Source organism: Octodon degus, unplaced genomic scaffold (genome assembly GCF_000260255.1).
Source record: "Octodon degus isolate 3935 unplaced genomic scaffold, OctDeg1.0 scaffold00004, whole genome shotgun sequence".
In the NCBI taxonomy this organism is placed as follows: Eukaryota; Metazoa; Chordata; class Mammalia; order Rodentia; family Octodontidae; genus Octodon; species Octodon degus.
The window spans coordinates 13,200,608-13,221,788 of record NW_004524580.1 but is presented as its reverse complement, the minus strand read 5'-3'; the positions used below and the strand labels follow the sequence as shown (position 1 = coordinate 13,221,788).

Sequence of the window (21,181 nt, the reverse complement as noted above, 5' to 3'; positions counted from 1 at the left end):
GGTGATGACTATAAGGTAAATAATGCATAATATCATATATGAGACTGAAACTGTATTAGGATCTATGCTCAAGAAATTTGCAATTCATATTAGCCAATTTCTACAGAAACAATTCAGTGAATATTCTCAATTGCTGTCATTTCTTCTACTATTTCTAGTATACAAAAGAGATACTCAGAACTTACATGAAATTTAAATAGGAAATATCTCAATCTCAACAATCAGACTATTTAAACACAAAAAAGCGATCCCTTGCATTGTTGAGAATCATATAGAAAATCACAACAAACTGCAGGTATTAAGGCCAAAAAAGAAAAGAAGAAAAAGGTTGTGGGGGATAGCACTTCAGAGATATGCAGCCTGGGCAGAGGAAGAACATTGTATGTGTCTCACAGTGTGATTTAGTGTTTGATTTCAGAAATTCCACGTTTATCCCATCCATCTTTATCACCTTGTTAGAGCAATAATAATAGAACAATCAATGATTTTGACACACACGCCGTCTTCCTATATGTATTTTTACATAAAGTTTCCAAGTAGACAACCTCTAGGGAGCTTGAGTAGTACTCTGACAACTTATCTTCAGTGAGTGACAGAAAAATATGTTTACAAATCTTCTAAATCACAGAGACACAGAATTTTCTCACTCAAAAATGAATGATTTGACCAATGAAAGAAAACCTGAACGAGCATATTTGAGTCTTATGTGGGGCTTCGCTGGCTGACAAGATGCTTATTTCTGTGTTGCTTTAAAAATAATCTCTTATACAAGTATACAATCTTTTCAAGGATACATATTTATATGAAAACACTGATCTAAAAATAAAAGGAGAGAGCTACATATTCCTATATATTCTTTATTAATCCTTGAATCATCTTGGGTTATGCTTTTCCTTTCTGCTCACACTGCTCTATGTATTTCACTTTTGCCAAAATATAATGGTTGGTGCCAGTGATTGCTGAATTATGTGTCTCAAGCCGAGAGGGCTGTTAATGCCGTTACTCCATCAAGTGAGCCCTTCTTGCTTAATCTGAGAGATTTTTTCCTCTGACATTCAATCAAACCTTCTAGGATACTGCAAAAACCCATGGCTGACAAAGAGCTTTCAGAAATGAAAGTCAACTTGCTTATTTTTGAAAAATCAAATGAGAAACAAGATAGTGATGGAGAAAAATTATTTATAATTTTTGATAGAGAATTTTTCAATTTACACATAATGTTGGTGGAATTTATTAAATTTATGATCCACACACCAGAAAATATGTTTGCAACTAAGTAAAAATGTGAAAATAAAGAGGTAATCCCTGAAAGTAAAGAAGGTAGTTTCTCCATAGAAGAATTAACATTAATTTAGCTATTGTTTTAAAATTCCTCTAAAATCTATTACATTGACACAATTAAGTGGCAAGTAAGTTTATTTCGATCAAAATTTCCTATCTGCAGATGATCAAGTGGTAAGTGTATTACTTTTCATGAAACAACTTCTAACATATCAACATATTTTCTGAGCACAGCAAGTTGACTAAAGCAAATGACTATAGGAATGTTTTCATTGGCTTTAGTAGACCCCCAAATACTTTGAAGATTTTGCTACTCATTCCCAGGGGCAGAGAATCTCTCACATTTTAAACAATATATTCCGTTTCCATGACCTCTCTCCCTCCTTTCTGACACAGCCCACGGTCGCTCTCATTTTTAAATGTCTGGCTTGTTTTCATTTGACTTCAGATACCTAGTATATGTCCACAGAAAGTGCAGATGCAAACTGTGAGATAATATCCCAAGTGACTTCTGATGTTACCTCCTCAGAAACACTGTCAAGGCATCAGTTTGGTGAAGGTCATCTATACCAGGGGCATCATCAATTAATTACTTCTTGAGCAGGTACTACATACACTTTTAATTGTTTCAAACATTAAAAATGGGTGTTTTTGAAAACTACCTTCATTTTATAGAAGGTAAAACTACAGAATAAAGAGCTGAAGACCTGCACCCATGATCCCCTAACTCCAATGCCAGAAAGCAGATCTGTGCTTAGGAAATCTGAAAAAAATATTTCAGGACTTTGACCGGTTTTTTGTGTCATAACATGCTATTTACCTGTCTATAACCTTATTCTCAGAACAGCTCTAGGCTCTGATCTCTGAAAGGAAGATTCGGGATTATTGATCACAAATGTTTCCTCTTCTAGAAGCTTATAAGAATATATAATAAATCTTTAATAAAGTTTATTGAGTGGCTGAAAATTTCCTAAGAAAATTAAATTCAGCCATAAATTTTGCAGCTACGATGACTACATGAACAATTTCTTTCTTTCTTTCTTTCTTTCTTTCTTTCTTTCTTTCTTTCTTTCTTTCTTCTTTCTTTCTTCTTTCTTTCTTTCTTTCTTTCTTTCTTTCTTTCTTTCTTTCTTTCTTTCTTTCTTTTGGCGGAACTGGGGATTGAACTCAGTACCTTGTACTTGCCAGGCAAGTGCTTATTCTACTGAGCTATCTCCCTGGCCCCTTGATGAACAATTTCTAGTAACACATCTCAAAGTTGTTTTATGATCTGAACTCTAGTTATCACCACACTCTATTACCTCAACAGAAATCATGCTTACATTCTTAGATCTTGCTGTCAACATTCCCCTAGAGTTTTGTTTTATTAAAACTTATTCTCTATCACAGATGAATTTGAGTGATTAAACACAGGTATAAATTCAGGATGGCTGTACTAAAGTGAGAGTAATGAGACTACAAACATGCTATTCTCATAATCAGTTGAAACAAAGAAACGTCACTGAAGTACAACTCCCTTCCAAATGTAAAAATCCTCTGTGTGTACCTCCATTTTATTCATTTCCTGTGGTAAGAAGCTCTGCTGCTGAGAAAAACGCCCCCTATTTTCTGGTGAGCTCTGTAAAGATGAGCTGTTTTTCCTCTACTTGTCTATTTATGTTCCTTAAAATGATACAAACATATTTTTTACAGTGAACATCTTAAATGGCATTAGCCAACTTTGATATAATCTCCACTTCTCTTTCACAGGATAAATGTGTCTAATCTTTTAAAATATTTCTTATGCTACACGTCTACTAGACTGTCTTTCTGATCATGTTCCTTGAAATGTGCCCGAATTGTCCACTGTCACATTTGTCAGTATACTGATTCTACAACAAATACTACATGCTAAGTGTCGCCTCAGCATCGTACAAAAAGTGTAGCTGTTATCATCTTTGCTCTAAGACCATCTACTTGTTAACATTGGAAGGCAACACTCAATGCTCAAGCATGTAGTTGACTAAATCTGCTGTTGTCAAGGTCAAATCTGCTGTTGACATTCTCTAGTGTTCTTCTATCTACATAGAAATTCTGATCTTACATGGGTATTTTTATACAATGCTCTGAAATCTAACAAGTTGCACTAACTAAAACTGTATATTACAACAGGAGAACTCATTAAAAACCTTTCTTGCTTACAGAAGGAAGTGTCAGAGGGGAGTTTGGCGCATACCTGTAATCCCAGCAGTATGGAAGATTGAGGTAGGAGGATTCAAAGTTTCAGCCCCAGATGAACAGCTAGCTTAATGAAATCATGTTTCAAAATAAAAAATAAAAAGGGCTGGGGGTATAGGTAGCTCAGTGGAAAAGCTTTAGGCTTAATCCCCAGTACTTTTCAAAAAAAAAATCTGTATTTGTTATTAAATTATAGGAAGAAAAGGGCTTTTGCTCTAAATTGTGTGACTATTCTGTTTTGGACTATTTCAAAGCACTACAATGGCAGTACCTGGCACCGAATGATATTTTGAGTGATATTTTTAGACTTTTATAATTGTACAATATTCAAAAGATTTAAAACAGAAACATTACAAACAATTGCTCACATCATTCCCCAGAGTGTGTTTCTTGAAAAAAAAGAGCACTGTCTTTACTTTTTTCTTTGCTCTGTTTAAAGGGAATAGAGAACCTAAAAATACTTCATGTTTTAATGTGTTTCACCATGTTTTTCAAAGTTCTAGGGGTGTGTTCAAAGCACTGTCCAGGAACTTAGCCAAGTGCCTCCATTAACATGAATGGAAGTTCGGCTGACTTACTACGCTCCACTTTGAACATGTGCCCCTTAATGTTTTTCTAATCAAATAAAAAGTTAACACTTAATTATCCCATGACTTTGGGATTATGATGGAAAGTTGCTGTTTAGCATGATTCTCTCCAAACTGAAACCAAAGCCATTTAACATTCATTTTTCCTGTAAGGAATTTAAAGCAACAGAGAAACAGGAGAGAGATAAATATATACATATTTACAGATGTATATATTTCTTCACTGGGGGCCTATGCTTGTAATGAAATAAAGCATTACAGTGAATCATGGACAAAAAAAAAATTGTGTTTGTTCATTTACCTAAGACACTTGATTTAGAGACATTCTTTGGAACCCAAAATCTAAAATTGATTTTAGCATACTAAATGCTTTGTCTGTTATGAATGTTTTTACTTACTTTATAGCAGTTATATTTCAATAATTTTTAAAAAGTTTTTCAAAGAAGCACGAATTTGTTAATCTTTGTCTTTGTTGTAAAGTAGAATAGTCTAGAAATTAGCCTCATAAATCTATTTTCTATCCTACACCCTAAAGTTAGTACTACTTAGAAGAAGATGGCCTTTGAATGTAATAGAAATACTAAGCAAAGACAAAATAAGTGACTACCTTTTAATTTTGAAACATCTCCAAATAAACTATTGTAATAATATTTTCATATTACATCAGTTTGACTTACTGGCCCTCTACAAATAGACTGCTCCAGCCTCCTGTCACGAACACCTGTAATTTGCACACGCACTTCGCCCGCACACCACAATGTATGGACATTCTTGCTGCCCACACAGGTTGACATGCTTCTCCATGCTAGCTATATTACATGTTGTTTTAAATGAGTTCAGGGATCCACCAAGAAGCACTTGTGATGGTCTACCAAAAGCTTCTTCATACTGAAATCCAAAAAGTTGATTTGGTATTTTGTCATTGACAGAATGTTTACAATTATTGATTACTTGGTATACTTTTCAATATTTATTACACAAATTTACTAGCATATCAATTAAATTTAACTTGTCAAATTTTAACGTGATTTTTTTTAAATGCAAACATCAATTTCTATAGGAGTTTAATTTCTAAAGAAATTATTACATATTTTCCTAGCAAGTCCTTCCCTATAAAATTTTGGGTGATAAGATATTAACAGAAATCATATGTTTATTAATTTTCAAATATTTTTTAAGGGTTAGCTAACTTGAGGGTCCAAATAGTTTTTATACTTACTTCATCAATAAAACTTTTGCAAGAAGAAAAACTATATTCTTAAATACTCATTTTTCTACCAGCAACTAATGCACCAGGCTTTTTCTACCTGAACAAAAAAATTTCAATTTGAATGAACTAAGTACTAAAAATACCAATTTTAGGAACTACTTGATAGGACAGTGAAATCACAAAAGCAGTATCTGCTGATTAGGCCTGATTTTCATTAAAAATATTTAAAAGGGTATGAAAAGTATAAAGATTTAAAAAATCTCAATTCACATTTTAAATATTCCCGAAATATGCTCTGTCAGTATATAATAATATAAAACTAAAATGAATAGAAATTATATTCCAAAAGGACCACATAGGACCAGGGAGATGGCTCAGTGGAATAAATGCTTCCCTGGCAAGCGCAAGGGCCCGAGTTCAATCCCCAGTTCCGGCAAAAAAAAAAAAAAAAAAGAAAAAAAGAAAAAAGAAAGAAAGAAAGAAAAAGGACCATATATTAAATACAGATTGTGACTTTGATTTTTCAATAAAATTCCATATTAAATAGGTATAAGAACTTGGAACACAGGAAAGCACCTTTTCCATTTAAATATCACTACTAGAAATATGTCTCTTGAAACTCTAAGAAAAAACTGCTTAGCAGAAAAATATATCACTCTTGTTAATGCAAACATCATTGTTTCATCAGAAATAACACTTGAAAATTTTATAAGAATGTAAATGCGTTTAAGTTTATTATTCAAGTAATTCTTTAAAATGATTCAGGTTAAAGATGTATATAATTACTGTAAACACCATTTTTTATTTTCCTTCTGAGTTGAATACCTTCTTAAATTTTATAGTAATAGTGATCATACGAACTATAATTTGGGAGCCTGCCTCTTAGCTCAGTTATTTAAGTGGCTGCTTAAACAAAGCAGTCAGGCTCAGGTTGCTGTGGTTCGATCCCCAGAACTCAAGCCAGCCAAACCTGCCCTGAAGGCATAATGAGCCAAGCCCCCCACCCGCCAAAAAAAAAATCCTTCTAAAAAAAAAAAAAAAAAGAAGGAGAACTACAATTTATGGCAAATTTCATCAGTCTTTAAAAAGAAATCTTCCCAATTCAACTCATTTATGGAAGGAGCAACATAATAGCACCTATCCTTTGAAACTTTATTATTCTCAAGGAATAGTGTTTTCATAGAACATTTTCCAGGCAATTGTTATATTATTTTTCATGTTATTTTAATGCATGCCTTATATCTATATGATATACCAGTGTTTGATTTTTTTAATTGACACAATTACCTTATTAAAACAAATTCTCAATTATAAGAAGAAATACAAAATGTAAATTTATTGTAGTTTTCCCTGGGCATCTAAAATTTGTGAATCAAATCATTAAATAATTCAATTTGCACATAATTTTTTAATCATAGAGATTCCCACTTGTTCAATACTTGCATACCAGTTTTAAGCTGATTCTTAAAATCTTGAGTAAAGCTATTGATAACTCATTTTGAGTTCATAATAATAACAAAGTTGGAATTTGATTTTTCTGATTTTTTAAATCAACTGCCTGTTTAAATTTTACCAATTTTTACTGCTCACGATAAACACAAAGAAAACTCTATAGAATAATGAAGCTTAATACATTAGAGACCAACATGGGCAGACTAATCAAGCTCCATTTAAAAAGTAAAAATAAAAACAAAAGAGTAAAGACCATACATAAAATTCTGGATTAGCCGGGGAAATGGCTCAGTAGAATAAGTGCCTCCCTGGCAAGTGCAAGGGTCTGAGTTCAATCCTCGGTTAAAAAAAAAAAAAAAAAAAAAAGTAACATAAGGTTTGTCATTATGACAGAGTAGGAATTGCAGACTTTAAATCACAGATCTAATCCTATACTTTCAGGGATCATTTCTCTAGTATGTTACTAAACCACAGTAGTAACAAAATGTTATTATTACATAGGCTGCTAGCCTATGAAGGCTTTCTTTCCCACCTGGTCCTTTCCTATTTTCCTATTAAATATTTTCTATATATACAAGTTAACATTGCCACTCTAGTAATTTATTTTTATATTTTTCTTATTTATTTTGCTAATCCATTCAATTTATTGGTTTACTTTTCTCTTAAAACATTAACTACCTATGATAGATTTAGCTAAATTCAATGCTTCCACAGTGGCTAAGTATTAAAAGCAAAAAAAGAAAAACAAAAAACAAAAAACCACTGTTATTGTGTATAATCATTAAATAACATTAAAAACCAGAACACCAATTTCAACAAGTTTATTTTTATAATATAAAAGATGAATATACTTCACTTATTAAGGAAGACCCCTTTATCTTTCTTCATGTTTTTTTTTTTATTTTGGGGAAGGGTCTACAGGATGTTCAGGGTCTCACTACTAGGCTGGACTTGTAGTGATTCTCCTGTTTACAGCCTTCCAGGAGCTGGGATTACAGGCATGCGCGACCACACCTAGTCTCAATCACTGTCTCAGCACAATTCTGGGGCAGGGCCAGCACAGCAAGCACGGGGATCTAACCCAAGCCCATGCACCTGCTTGCAGGCCCTTAAATTTGCTGAGCTATTTGGATGGCCCTTCTTTATACTTTTTTTTTTTTTTTTAGGAACCGGGTATTGAACTCAGACCCTTGCACTTGCTAGGGAAGCCCTTATTCTACTGAGACATCTCCCCGGTCCCTCTTCTTCATACTTTCAACAAAATAAAAACTCAAGAAAAATTTACTTCAATAACAGATATTTCAAGAAAATATTTTTTTAAATTGTTTAACTAACCACACTTCCACTCAGTGGACACTAAAAAGGCCTTAAAAGACGTATCTTTCATGTATGCCTATACTCTTTATATATTTTTATAAAGTGTATATAATTTTTACATTTAATTATCAGGTTTGACTAATACCATCTATCTTTTTATTTTTCTAATTTTAAAAGTTTTTATTCACTATTAGTGAGAAGTTGAGCTACACCACTACGACCGGGTGCTGTGAAGGCAGTGACATAACTGTCCTTCCATTCACTGGAAGACAAGTTTTGCTACGTCACTGCATGATCATCTCATTGGTCATTTCATACACACAAGCCCAGTCCTTACAACTGTACTGTGTCAATTATAGCTATCTTGTCAACGTTTTTTATGCTACTGGATTATTTGTTTAGTTTAAATATTTGAGGAAAGAATAGGAATAACTGAAAATGTGATACTTCCTCCAAATGTCAACACTACTCCAGATGACCTTAAATTGCTACACCGCACTGGCAGCACGTGGCAAGTGGCACAGTCACTACTAAGCTTCACAAAGGCAAGAATTTTGGCTTCAGTACAGACACTGATAACATAAAAAAGTCAGGATGAAAACGTAGCATCAAAATCACTATGAAATGACAGCGTCAGAATTTCATTTTGGAAATTTGTACAATTACAATATTTGAAATAGCTTGTTAAACTAAAATATAACATGACTTTAATCTGTATTTTTTAAACTTTGTTTATTTTTATATTCATTTTATTGAGAAAGAAATAGCAATGAGATAGTTTCAAAAAAATTAGGACAGTGACAATAATTAATACATTGCATATTGTTGTCTTCATAGTAGTTTTTTGTTTTGTTTTGTTTTGTTTTGTTGTTGTCTGTTCTTTTTTTTTTTTTTTTCACAGAACCAGGGATTGAACTCAGGCCCTTGAGATTGCCAGGCAAGCACTTATTCTACTGAGCTATCTCTCCAGCCCCTCATAGTAGTTATTCATAGTACAAGATACAGACATGATATCTTGTCTAAACACTATTGGTTCAAAACTTTCTTCTCACTGAACTAAGAGAAAGTAGCTTATATCTATGCTAACTATTTTGTATATACAGACGCAAATTGGTCAAGTAATGGCTGTGACTCATCCACATGGCTGACACTGACAAAGGACCTACAAACTGATTTCAGGGAAGATCCTGAAGGGATTTGACTATCGTTGTCAGATACAAGAGTTACATTTTTTGTTATATAGGTCCTGCTTTATCTTGGTCCTAACCATCCAACAGAAAAGTATAAAAAAGAGGTATAAGAAGTAAAGCCATATTAATATGTTGTGCTGTAAAAGGCTCAAGTCAACAACTTCTGACATTGCCAGTCCTGTGGATAACCCACTACTATTATAGACTACTGGACTGTATTGGATTACTTTGCTGAATTCACACAGCTACAATATTTGAATGGCATACCCATTTCTGACAAAAGTAAACAAAAAAGGGGGATATAAATGAAGGACCATTTTGTAGTGGAAAAAAATACATATATATATATATATATATATATCTGTATAATCTGTTTTAAATATGATGACTACAGGCTATCTATGACTTGAATTCATCCCTCAATACACTGATATAGCGTGGGTTTCATTGTAGATTTAGTAAACACAGATTCAGTGTGATTCTTACTGCATGGGAAGTAAAACCTCATCCAGGTTGACTTAGTACAGTAAGATCTTTGCTGAGATATCATGTAGGTGAGAAAAAACTTCAACTCTTTTTCTGAATGTTTTAGCAAATCTTTATTTTTGTTTATGACAAAGTTATTCTGGTGAGTTGAAATGACACACAAACTCCTAACATTACTGTGCTTGGCTGTCCTAAACTGAGCTGCAAGTAAATTTAACTGTATTTAATCATTCTCCAGATCCTTAGTAAAATTTACCCACCGAGTGGATTAACTGAAGTGCTACTGTCTAAGCCACTTCTCTTAGAAAGGCAGAACTGCAGAACAGAATTAATGAGGGCCAGTGGATATGATATAAGACCCATTTATGGAAAATCATTGAGAATTTTGCAAAAACTGTTCTGCTCAATATTCACAAATGTTGTATGAACTTTTTTCTATATTTTATAAGTGAGGAGAAATGTTTTTAGAGGTTAATTCATTTGGAAAGATCTGACAGGCAGGAGGTGGCAAAATCAGTGCCTGAACTCATGACTTCCTGACTGCGACTCTCACTGTCGTTACAGTAATCGCTGGCTCTCCTCCAGGCCCAAGACTCAGCTCCACAGACTATAAATACAGGATTTCCATTTTCTATGTAGGCATCAATATAGTTCTCACAGTAAGAGAAATATTAGGATCAACAGCAGCAGCATCTACAGCACCAATGCCCCCACTACTATTTCCAACAACACTGCTACCTCACAAAGAACCAAAGAGTAATGAAACAAAGGACTGACCCAGTAATCTCCCTAGTACATAATGCCGTTACTGCAAATACAATTAATGTATATAATCCAAACCAAACCTATCAGCATAGGACTAATATTCCTTTGAAGAAGAATGGTTATAATTCCCCCATGATATACTTACACACTAACACAAAGTATTTTATTCAACATACAATATTTTAAATGTTTTAATTTTGGATTTTTTGAAACAAGGTCTCACTATGCAGTCCACACTGGCCTTGAACTCCTTACACAGTCTAGGCTAGCCTCAAACTCACAATGACTTTGCTGCCTCAGCCTCCTGAGAGCTGGGTTATAGGCAAATCTAAATGCTTTGATTCTGATGCTACATACAATGATGACAGGTCCTTACTAGTTTCTTATATTCAAGACTAACATTATTTAGATCTCTGGTTCACTGGGTCTGTTTTACACCAAGAAATGTTTGCAGAATATATTACAAATGTTATCTATTTTGTAATTTATCAACAAAACAGATTTTTGTCTATATCATTCTTCATCTCCCATACTAAAATCAATGCCTACTATATATTGTATTTGATAAAATGACAACAATATTGCAAGAAGTTAAAATGAAAAGAGTCATAAAACCTGTCTAACCTATCAGAAATAAACCAAGAAAATTTAATTTCTTAAGAACATACAGGTAGTTGCTAGGAGAAATGTAGAATGAACATTTTTTAATGTTTATTCAAGTAGTTATTATTTTGTTTTATATGGTAGCATTGAAGAAATAGAAAAGTGAGTCAGTATTTTTTGTCTCATGTGTCCACCACACATGTAATTTGCCTCACAGAGAAAAAATGTAACTAAGAGCTACATCATATTTTTAATACTTTTCACTGTAAAACGTGTGGACCCTTATATGGCTTTACACAAGGTCAGTGAAAAAGTGCTGCTTTGATTGTGGATTCAAAAGTTTCAAAGACAAAATATGTTGTAGGTGAGTGGAAAGGATTTCAAGGTAGACGGAACGGATTTAGCACAAAGGATGAGAATAGTGTTTATGTTTTGAGGGGACATCAGTGAATTTGTTAAATCACAACATGGCTGAACTGAATTGCAAGTGACACTATCAACCAAACTACAAGACTTTTTTTTTTTTCAAAGTGCTACTTTCAATATATCAAAACATAGTACTTTAAAGTATGTTACTGGGTACAATTGTATGCGCATCTCATGTTCTTATTTATTTGCTGTTAAGGATAAATGGGCTTAAGAAAAAATGGTCCTGTAACAATCCAAAAGGTGTTGACATTCTATTATATACCATTATTGCATGCATCTTTAAATAAAAGCATTTTCCAGTTTTCCAAAGTGATATAAATATTTAGGGCCAAGATTGAACTATTTCATGAGGCGACACATTGAGGAGATAATAATGGCTATGGATCCCTGGGCTCCTGAGCTCGGAAAACCTGGGCTCAAAATTAACGAGCGACTACCTGTAAGAGGGAAGTACACTGCCTGCCCAGCTTAAAATAAGTCCCCAGTTGGTAGCTATTACTTTTACAGCTATGGCTGTTGTTACTTCCAAGTAATGAAAAACATTCAAAGCAAAATATTTAAAACATTTTAATAGGCATTAGTTACCAGTTACAAACATAGTATATGTTATATATAGATACCTTTGTGCTAGGTATAGTGATTATCCACACCAAGAAGACCTCAGGAGAACATTTTCTAAATCATCTCTGTTTTTCATGTATTTCTGTGTATGTTTTTGCTTTTCTGCCAAATTGTTAGTTCTTTATTTCTGTTCTGCCTTCAATAGTTTTAATTTCCAACTTTTCTGCAGTTAATATTTTTTTTTCTCTAATTAGTAACAGTAAGCAAATTCAATGTCTTACTGCACTGAGTGGAGATTCCATTTCAGTTCCTATTCCTTCCTTTATAAACTGCTATTTTGAGGTCACATGATAAAAAGCATTTCCTTTAGGCTAAGCTTGAGAGACATGATCTTAAGATAAATTTTTTTCAAGCAAATCAAAAAAGTCTACCACATATTGTCAAGCTAAGAAAGAATTCTGCCCACCGCCCACCCCCCACCTCACCCCCATATTAATTAATATCTATGGTCAGGAGCTGACCATACTTGATTTCAAAATTTTTGAGGACCAAATATTAAATGACTTACCAATACAGATGAGGACTGTGGGCTTTACATTATTTGTTTTTATAATTTTTTATAAAGTTCACTGTCCAATTAATTCCAAAAAATTTCTCTGTATTTCCTTTCTTTAGTACAACCAATAACATAAATTGTGGAGAAGTCATAGGGAAAATTAGTGGGAAATTCTCAGGATTTGAGGAAAAAAATTCTTTAATCCTTTGTTGGAGTGAAAAAACTATTAAATGCATAATTTTATATACCATTAATGTTCTTGTTTTAGCTGCTTGTTTACCTCATTTTTAAAATCAACATCTAAAACTGTGAGGCACAATAACACAATAGCAAAATAATCCCAGGAAAAAAGAGACCACTGGTCAACGAGTATTATGCTCTTTCAGATTTAATTGATGCCAGATCCTATGCTAAATGCTTTATAAAACACTGAAGAAGAAATGTGAGTCAGAGATAAAGCAACCAATAGCCTAGGAACACAGAAGCAAAAAGTAAAAACAGGTTTCAAAAAAAAAAAAGGAATGAAAAGGAAAAGAATAAGATACCAAAGACATGCCACAGTCAAGTGCAATAAGCTTATTACCAAGCGTGCTGAAAGTTCATTTGAAAAAGAGTTTATAATTTGTTAACTTACATTCCTAAAGACATCCTGTTAGTAGTTCCAAATTATGTAAAATACATACAATCTCAAGTATTTTTTATTTTGTTTCACTGGTTGCCAATAGAATTCTTCTCCCCTCTGTGCTAGAGATTGAAACAACGTAATCAAGTCTCAGACTTCTTTGGTATCAGCATATGTATCCTTCCAGTTTAAATATATTCAATGGAAGAGATGACCTATGACATAGATTAAAATCTTGCACCTAGAAGTCACATCTGACTAATCAAAATGGGCCTTCACCACACATAAGGAAATACTTTCCCTGTCTGCAGTAGGGTCCTCATCTGAGAAATGCAGATAATCAGTAACACCTACCCCACAAGGTGGCTGTGAGAGTTAAACAAGCTACTGTACATACATATATGTACATCATGCATATGCATGTATGTTTGTATATATGTACACAAACTTTCTTAAAATCATGCCTGGAAAAAAAGAGGAATGTTAGTGTTAACCATGACAGAGACTACAGTCCCTGACCTCATGGACATCGGAGCCCAATTTTGTGGAAAACACAGAAGTCCTTGGAGAACAAAATTTCACTAGCCCTATGGTAACAAGGAGCCAAAAGTACACTAACATTTTAAAAGGATGACACAAGCTAATTGCTTTGAGATACACTGTAAAACAGAAACAAGTTATTTCTTTAACAGATAAAGGCCATTTATTCCAATGGTCTTTGTAACATTTGCCTCTAGAAAAGGCTTAGCTCTAGCAGGCCTTTGTAGACTCCCAGTAGGGAGGCAGAGCTGTGATCCAGGCCCAGTTTCATAACTCGGATTTTCCCAATATTGAAAATGCGGGAGTTAAACAAGTGCTATTTAAGGTTTTTAAATGTACAAGTATAGTAATCAATGTAATTGAATTTATTTAGAGGACTGTAGTTCTCAAAATCTACTTTTAGAGAATAAAAAGATCTGAATACACAAAGCATAAAATTAAAGGACTGAATTTGCATTCATACTATATGAATTTACAGCTGAAGGGGTAAATATCCTGATGTCTGGGGCTGGCATAACTCAGTTCATGAACTCTCCAGGCATATATATATTTCCTATGTGAATGCATAGCAGTCTCTTATGATGCCTAATATTAAGGAATAAAGAAGGAAATAGTGAATGGCTCATTCCTTATAATTTCCATGTTCTTTATCATGTATCAAACATACAGTACCAAATATTATTACCAACAGGTAAAAGTAATGTGAAATATATTAGAAAGATGAACCACATTTATACATATGTGTAAAAGATTATAAAATATACACTCTCCTAACTACAAGAAAAACATGAGGATAAAATTATGAATACTTTTTGAAATGAGGAAAGAAAGGCTCCATTCTGAAGAGAACATCACTTACGTGTAATTAATTTTTAAAAATTATGTCTACAAGTCATAAAGGACTAAATGCTTGATGCAAAGGGCAACACCAAATTTCAAAAAATACAGGAGTAGAAAGAGATGCATAGGTAAAATCGAGGTCTGAAAGGCCACCTTTAACTCCAGGCTTCAGCATGGTCCATGGAAGAGCAGGGCACCCAGATTGTACCTCAAGCACCACTTTATTCACTTGAAAAAGTTAACAGAGAAGAGAGCCTGCACACTAAAATGAGAATAAAATTAATGTAGCATTAAGAGATGATATTTCATTTGTTGCAATGTATCACAAAGTCTAAAAGGCAATGAAATATTTTTAGGAGAAAGAAGCTGAAAGAAAATAACTACAAAATAAATCATTTGGTAAAAAATCAAAATCTGACAAACATGAAAAAAAGTCATCTGGAGGCCAGGATTTCGTTTCTGACTATTATATCAGACACAATGATGCCTCTGTTCAGACTCTGAAGAATATACAAACCACATCTCTTTTTCTGGATCAGCAGCCTGTGTAGTTTACCATACCTGTGGGTAGCTGTCAGTCCTTGGCAAAACTGATATATCGTAGGTGGCTGCGAAGTGGCTTTTAGCTTGTTGTATTTGGCCATAACGTTCTCTTTTTCTCCACTTGGCCCTTCGATTTTGAAACCACACCTAATTTTTCCAAAAAAAAGCAAAAAATGGAATTTCAACTAAAGAATATTTGATAAAGCCAATTTAATGTTAAAATATTTCAAGTCAGAATGGAAAACCAGATCAACAAATGACTTAGGAAATTATTAATTTTGATGTCAGAAAATAATCCACAATTTTACTTTTTCTTGTACTCTGATATGATAAATGTTAAATCCATGAGCACTAAAACTTCTTAGGAAATGCTGAGACACTGCGCAAATTTATTTGCTATGACAGTGTCTCTGTTTTCTCATTTGTAGAAAATAAAAGTGAATTAAATTACATAATCTTGAATGTTATTTATATCCCCAAATTACCACGGATAATATTCATCCAAGAGAATCCTATACATCTCAGGAACAATCATAACTTTTTACTTGGGGTTATGTCACAACAGGAACTCATCCAATCTTGATCAAATTGATATCTGAGTCTATTAAAAAATTATTTTTAAAACATGTCACAAACTGAAGACGTTTCTAGGTTGCACTAACACTTAGATAATCTTCTAAAAATTAAACGTAAGGGTTGAATGTGAAACATACTGCAGAGGCAGAGATATTTAATTATTTAAAAGTAGAAAAATAATATTAAATTGTACATGGCACAGATTTTATGAGCTATAGCTTTAAGATTCATAAATACGATTATTACATAAACAATTTCACTGACATTGTCTCACAGAAAATGCTCAGATATAGTCAGTAATTTTTCTAATTTAAAACATTTACAGGTAATATAAATAATAAAATAAATAGGGGATATAGAATCAAGCGTTAAGAATGTCTATGAGTTAGTATAATTTTTTCCAGATCACTACATTTTTTTTCAAAATTTCTTTATGCTTGAAAAATGTTTACCCTAAGAACTGTCTTCTCAAAGGAATTCTTAATATGTTATGAGCAAGGTAATTTTTGAGAGACAGCTCTGGAAAGAGACAAGAGGAAATGCTGAAAATGGGTTGCCCAGCATTCATTAATTTAAACTTCTATTCCTCCAAAAATTTTACTTTTAATATTACAATACATTGAAGCGGAATAAAGAAAATTATATCCTATATAGAAAATTGGATAGGTGGAATAGAAATTATACAAAGAGCTTTCGGGAATTCCTTTTGTCTTTTTTATACAACTAGATGAAAATATAATAAATTTAGGAAAGAAACTAGAAATCAATTATAAAAATGCAAGTTGTAAAAATATTTTCATTAAAATGTACTTGAAATTGTAATTTTTTTAAAGCTAAGCTATAATATTCTCTATATCTTTATACCTCCACAAATTTGTCTACTAAATAATACTCAGTGTAATATTTAAATCTGTATTGCAAATATAAAATGCCACTTACTGAATTTTCATCGATTAAAACAGGAAAAAAAATCTACCTGTTTAGTACGTTTTCCCAGCACACTGCTAGGAGTAAATATTTTCCATTATACCCAAAGCTTCAGAACAAGACTGTGTTTTGGTTTTGTTTTCATTTTGCTGCCTCTACAGATTGGTACCAAGAACTAATGAGGTTGGGGGTGCCTCCATTGACAAAATGACTCTGACCATCTCCTTAAGTGGGTGCCAATTACCATTCTCCTGGGAGCAGCAGGAAGGAGAATAACCTGAGTAAATTAGATTCAGGTTGGCCCTGTGCATGCTTTCGGACTACAATAATCAGGACCGAAAGGGAAAACATGCATTGTACACAGCTGATCATTCTATATGTAAACATATTTTTCTATGGTTACAAGTATAACTAATTTAAATATATGGACACCAAACACAAAACACACATGCAGGACTGGTGTTCGTACATGACAATTCAAAAATTCTTTGCTAGCACAAACTTTCTGTATATTTACTTCCTGAACTGAGATAAAATAACCATTTGTGTCCACAAACTCAAGCAAAAAAATCTGCTGCTTGTTATCCCTGCCCCACCAGATGTTGTCTTTAACGATGTACCAGCCTTACAATGCCTTAATTTTAAGAAGAATACTTACTCCATTCAGAACAGTTTTTCACTACTTATTCATTTCTCCACACAGTGTATGAGAATGGCAAAATTCAGTATTTTTCCTCACAGAGGAAGAATACGCAGAAAGATAAAAGCCATTCTCCTGAACTGCTGATGAATTTGAAACTCTTACTATTTGGGAACTTAAAAAATATAATTTCAGCATATCAAATCTTGCCAAAATAAAATACTAAGAGAAAGAATTTTGTTTAATATAATGTTTTCGGTTTTTAAGATTATTTTAAAAATTTTAAACACATTAAATCATCAGATTTTATAATTTAAATAATTTTATATAATAAAGTAGTACATACAAAAATTTCTTTAAGTGCATTTTACTATGTAAAAACTGCATAATTACCTAGATTGTTTAAAAGCAGAGTCATACGTGTTGACAATTACCATTGCTAGAAAGTTCTAAATGACTTAGTTAATGTTTAATTATATTAACAAAAATATTGTATGGTCCACATAACAGTTGATATTTTGTGACATTATTACATTGTTTTCTGTTATCATAGCTCAACCTACATGAAATTATGGATTTACATGTATTACACAAATAATGTACAAATACCTTGGCATATAGTCTAAGAAGTACATCGATGGCTGATAAGAGAAACAAAATTAAATATATTGATAACCTAATGCATAGCTACAATCCTATTTTTCATTCTTTCAAAATTACTTAAAGTCAGATAATCTGTTCATTCTAAATGACTTAATTTTTATACCTGTGTAATTAATTACGCACGTTCATATATTCTCAAAACTTTTCCAAGTAAAAAGAAAGTTTGATGGATCTACATGCATAAATATTACTTTGTTATATGTCATCAACTCCAGACTCAGGTTCTCTCTTTGCAACTAATACGCTGATTCAATTATCCCTCTTTTAACCACACCCCACTACAAGACTTTCACTTAACTCCTACCTGGACCCTGGCTTCCGTGAGCTCTGTTCTCAGAGCGAGCTGTTCTCTGACATATACATCCGGGTAATGGGTTTTCTGAAAGACCTTCTCTAGCTCCTCCAGCTGCAAGCTGGTAAAGGTGGTTCGGTGTCTCCGCTTTTTACTGCTGGATACGTTGCTGTCACATTTATCCCCAAGTTCATCCATTTCTCCTTTCTCGGGCATTCCTTTCCCTGGAGACATCCGGAGAGTGCTGCAGTTGTCCATGGCTCTGTTCAGCTCCGAGTGAAGGGGCTGTCCCTCTACTTTGGTGATCCCATAGTTCACTGCAGTCAGAGGAAGAAAACAGCGATGCTGAGGATGGCAAGACACACCTCTCTGAAGGAATTAAGTCCAAGCAATGCTGAGCATCTGGAAATAGGCCCCTTAACCATCTACTGTGCCACTACTGATTTGACCATCACATGATGTGCGACTATTAATTCACTGGGGAACAGGTTTAAGAATCTTTTTGAATGTGTGCATGGAACTCATAATTTGCCAAAATCTAAAGACCTATTTTATAGGGCTAATGTAAAGCGTTGGCATATACTGTACAATAAATTAATGCAGTCAAACTAAAAGATGCTCTAGACACAAAAAGAAAAACCTGAGAAACCATAATTTTTTAAAAGTAAACCAGACTCAATGTAAGTTATAGATTTATTCATAAAAGACAAAGTCAAGCTTATGTGGCTCTAAAATTTCAATCTAAGTAATACATATATATATACTAACGTCTAAAATGTATCTTCACCCTCCACACAAAAGAGACTATAGACTTAATGCCGGCATTGTTTCTATCATAATTTAACTTAATACTTATGATTGATTGTAAAAATCCTTTCAAGACATGATCTACTAAATTGAAAAATGAATTTTTCTTCACTTTCGAAATGTTTCATAAAAACAGTGAGATTTGAGTAAACATCTTTATTTTATAAACTCATCTTTCAGTTCTTTCTTAACTATTTCATCTCTCTGTTTAACTCACGAACTAAGTTTTTGGACCAAAAAAATGTATCGTTTCTTTTAGGAACACACAGAAATTAAAATATTACAAAGGATGACATCTGTTTCTCTGTTAAGAGGTGTTCTAATTTCAGTAATTTCCTCCAGATTTGATTGCATGCTTGCAATATGATATAAAACAAAAAATATATATCCTATAATGCCACACACACAAAAACTGCGAATACACACAGTAAAATGGGAGGCAATTTCCGGTAAGAAAGAAAAGTCAAGCATCCAGGGCAATTATTTCCAATGTACAATCAACTTTTTTATTTGTTTTTGTTTTTAAATACGTCCCCATCTAACAACTGTTTTAACTGTTATGCAAATGTATTGGGCTTCAACACCTAAGCAACTTAAGTTTCCACTAGCTTTCACCCGAGGGAAGGAAGACTCGATGTAAAATTACATATACAGAAGGGCCATTACTGAGTAACAATACGGTTTTGTCTCGCGGACTGAGTTAAGCGGGGAACTTCGGCAATTAGCGAGGGGGGAGGGGCAGCGGAGGGGCGAAGGGCATTTCAGGAGGAAGACAGGATCTTTCCTAAATTAGGGGGCGGCCGCACGTGTTCATCCTACTCGGTACTTCCCTGCTAAAATTTACCCTAGGAGCGCGGGTGAGTTTCAAAGTCGATAAAGTGTAATCCTCACTCCTTTCCCTTCTCATTTTGATTCCTGACAATTAAAAGCCAAGATTGAGTCCACCTAGTAACATAAGACGCTACAGAACATCAAAGTCCCGTCAAATCAAACAACTTACTGCAACTATCTCAGAAAATACAGACGATGCCGTCCGCATACAGCCAGAAAGCCAAAAAGTTATTTTATTGAATTAACTGTCTACCACTAAGGAAATAATTGAAACGATTTAATTATTTACTCTATATTTATGCCTTCATTTTTTTTTTTACCCTTCCAAGTCAAAAGCAACTTGCAACAAGAATAAGCAAAATCAGAAATGTATTTAAGGCTTATGTAAAAAGTACTTGGATTGGGAGTTCCTACCAGCTACCATAGCGCTAGATTTCTCAACTTTCATTAAAATGGGGGGTGGTGGAAGCTTGTTGTAAATATTTCACACTTAATTCGTTTGTTGTTTTAGAGTACCTCACTCCTTATGGCTTAACTGGGAATATATACAAAAAACGGCTTAACTGGGGAATATATACAATGATAAGAAAACGTCCTTTTGGAATTGCAAACGTGCTTTAGCTGTCGCGATCTAAAATAATAGCTTTGTATTGGGTTACAAGATAGAAAAGATAGATGGTTTGTTTTGATAACATTTTGACTTTTAGATACTCAGGCGTTCAGGGTTGAAGATTTCACCCAGAAGCATTCCGAAGAGGGCTTCTTGGGTGACCTTTATTGTGGGGTCAAAAAAAAAAAAAATTAGATAACGCGCAGAATCCAGAGTGGATAACTGTGTCGGTGATTCTTCTCTTTGCCCAAAGCTGTTTAAATCGGTGTTTAACAAAATGATGCGTATTTCATACGCAAAAGAAAGTAGAAATCACCTAAATCGCACAAGTTAATAACCTAGCAACACCCACAATTTCACAAGGAAAAACACCTTCACGCCTTGAACAAAAAGTATAGTTTTTTGGTTTGGGGTTTTGAGTCCGCCCCCACCCCCCACCTAACGGACCCCGGAGTTCTTTTTCCTCCCGACGAAGGTGCTGTCCCCTCCGGAGCTCTGTCCCGCTCTGTCCGCGCCCAGCAGCGCCGCTGCCCCGCGCTCCCCGCCTGGCGCCTCCTCCGCTCCAGACGCGCATCTGCGCCCCAACCGCCCACCCCGGGACCGGGCTGGAGACCCGCGGGCCCGGCGGGACCCTCC

General features: G+C 34.0%; 1 protein-coding gene across 1 annotated transcript in view; it reads right to left on the bottom strand.

Annotated features, from left to right (window-relative positions):
* The window catches only part of Alx1 (ALX homeobox 1), a 22,937-nt gene that overhangs the window by 1,366 nt on the left and 390 nt on the right, over nucleotides 1–21,181 (bottom strand). Inside the window, exons 2-3 of the mRNA XM_004623766.1 lie at nucleotides 18,310–18,614; nucleotides 15,218–15,346 (exon numbers count right to left, since the gene is read on the bottom strand). Coding sequence (XP_004623823.1) covers nucleotides 15,218–15,346; nucleotides 18,310–18,614 — 434 coding nt within the window. The remainder of the gene's footprint in view (nucleotides 1–15,217; nucleotides 15,347–18,309; nucleotides 18,615–21,181) is intronic.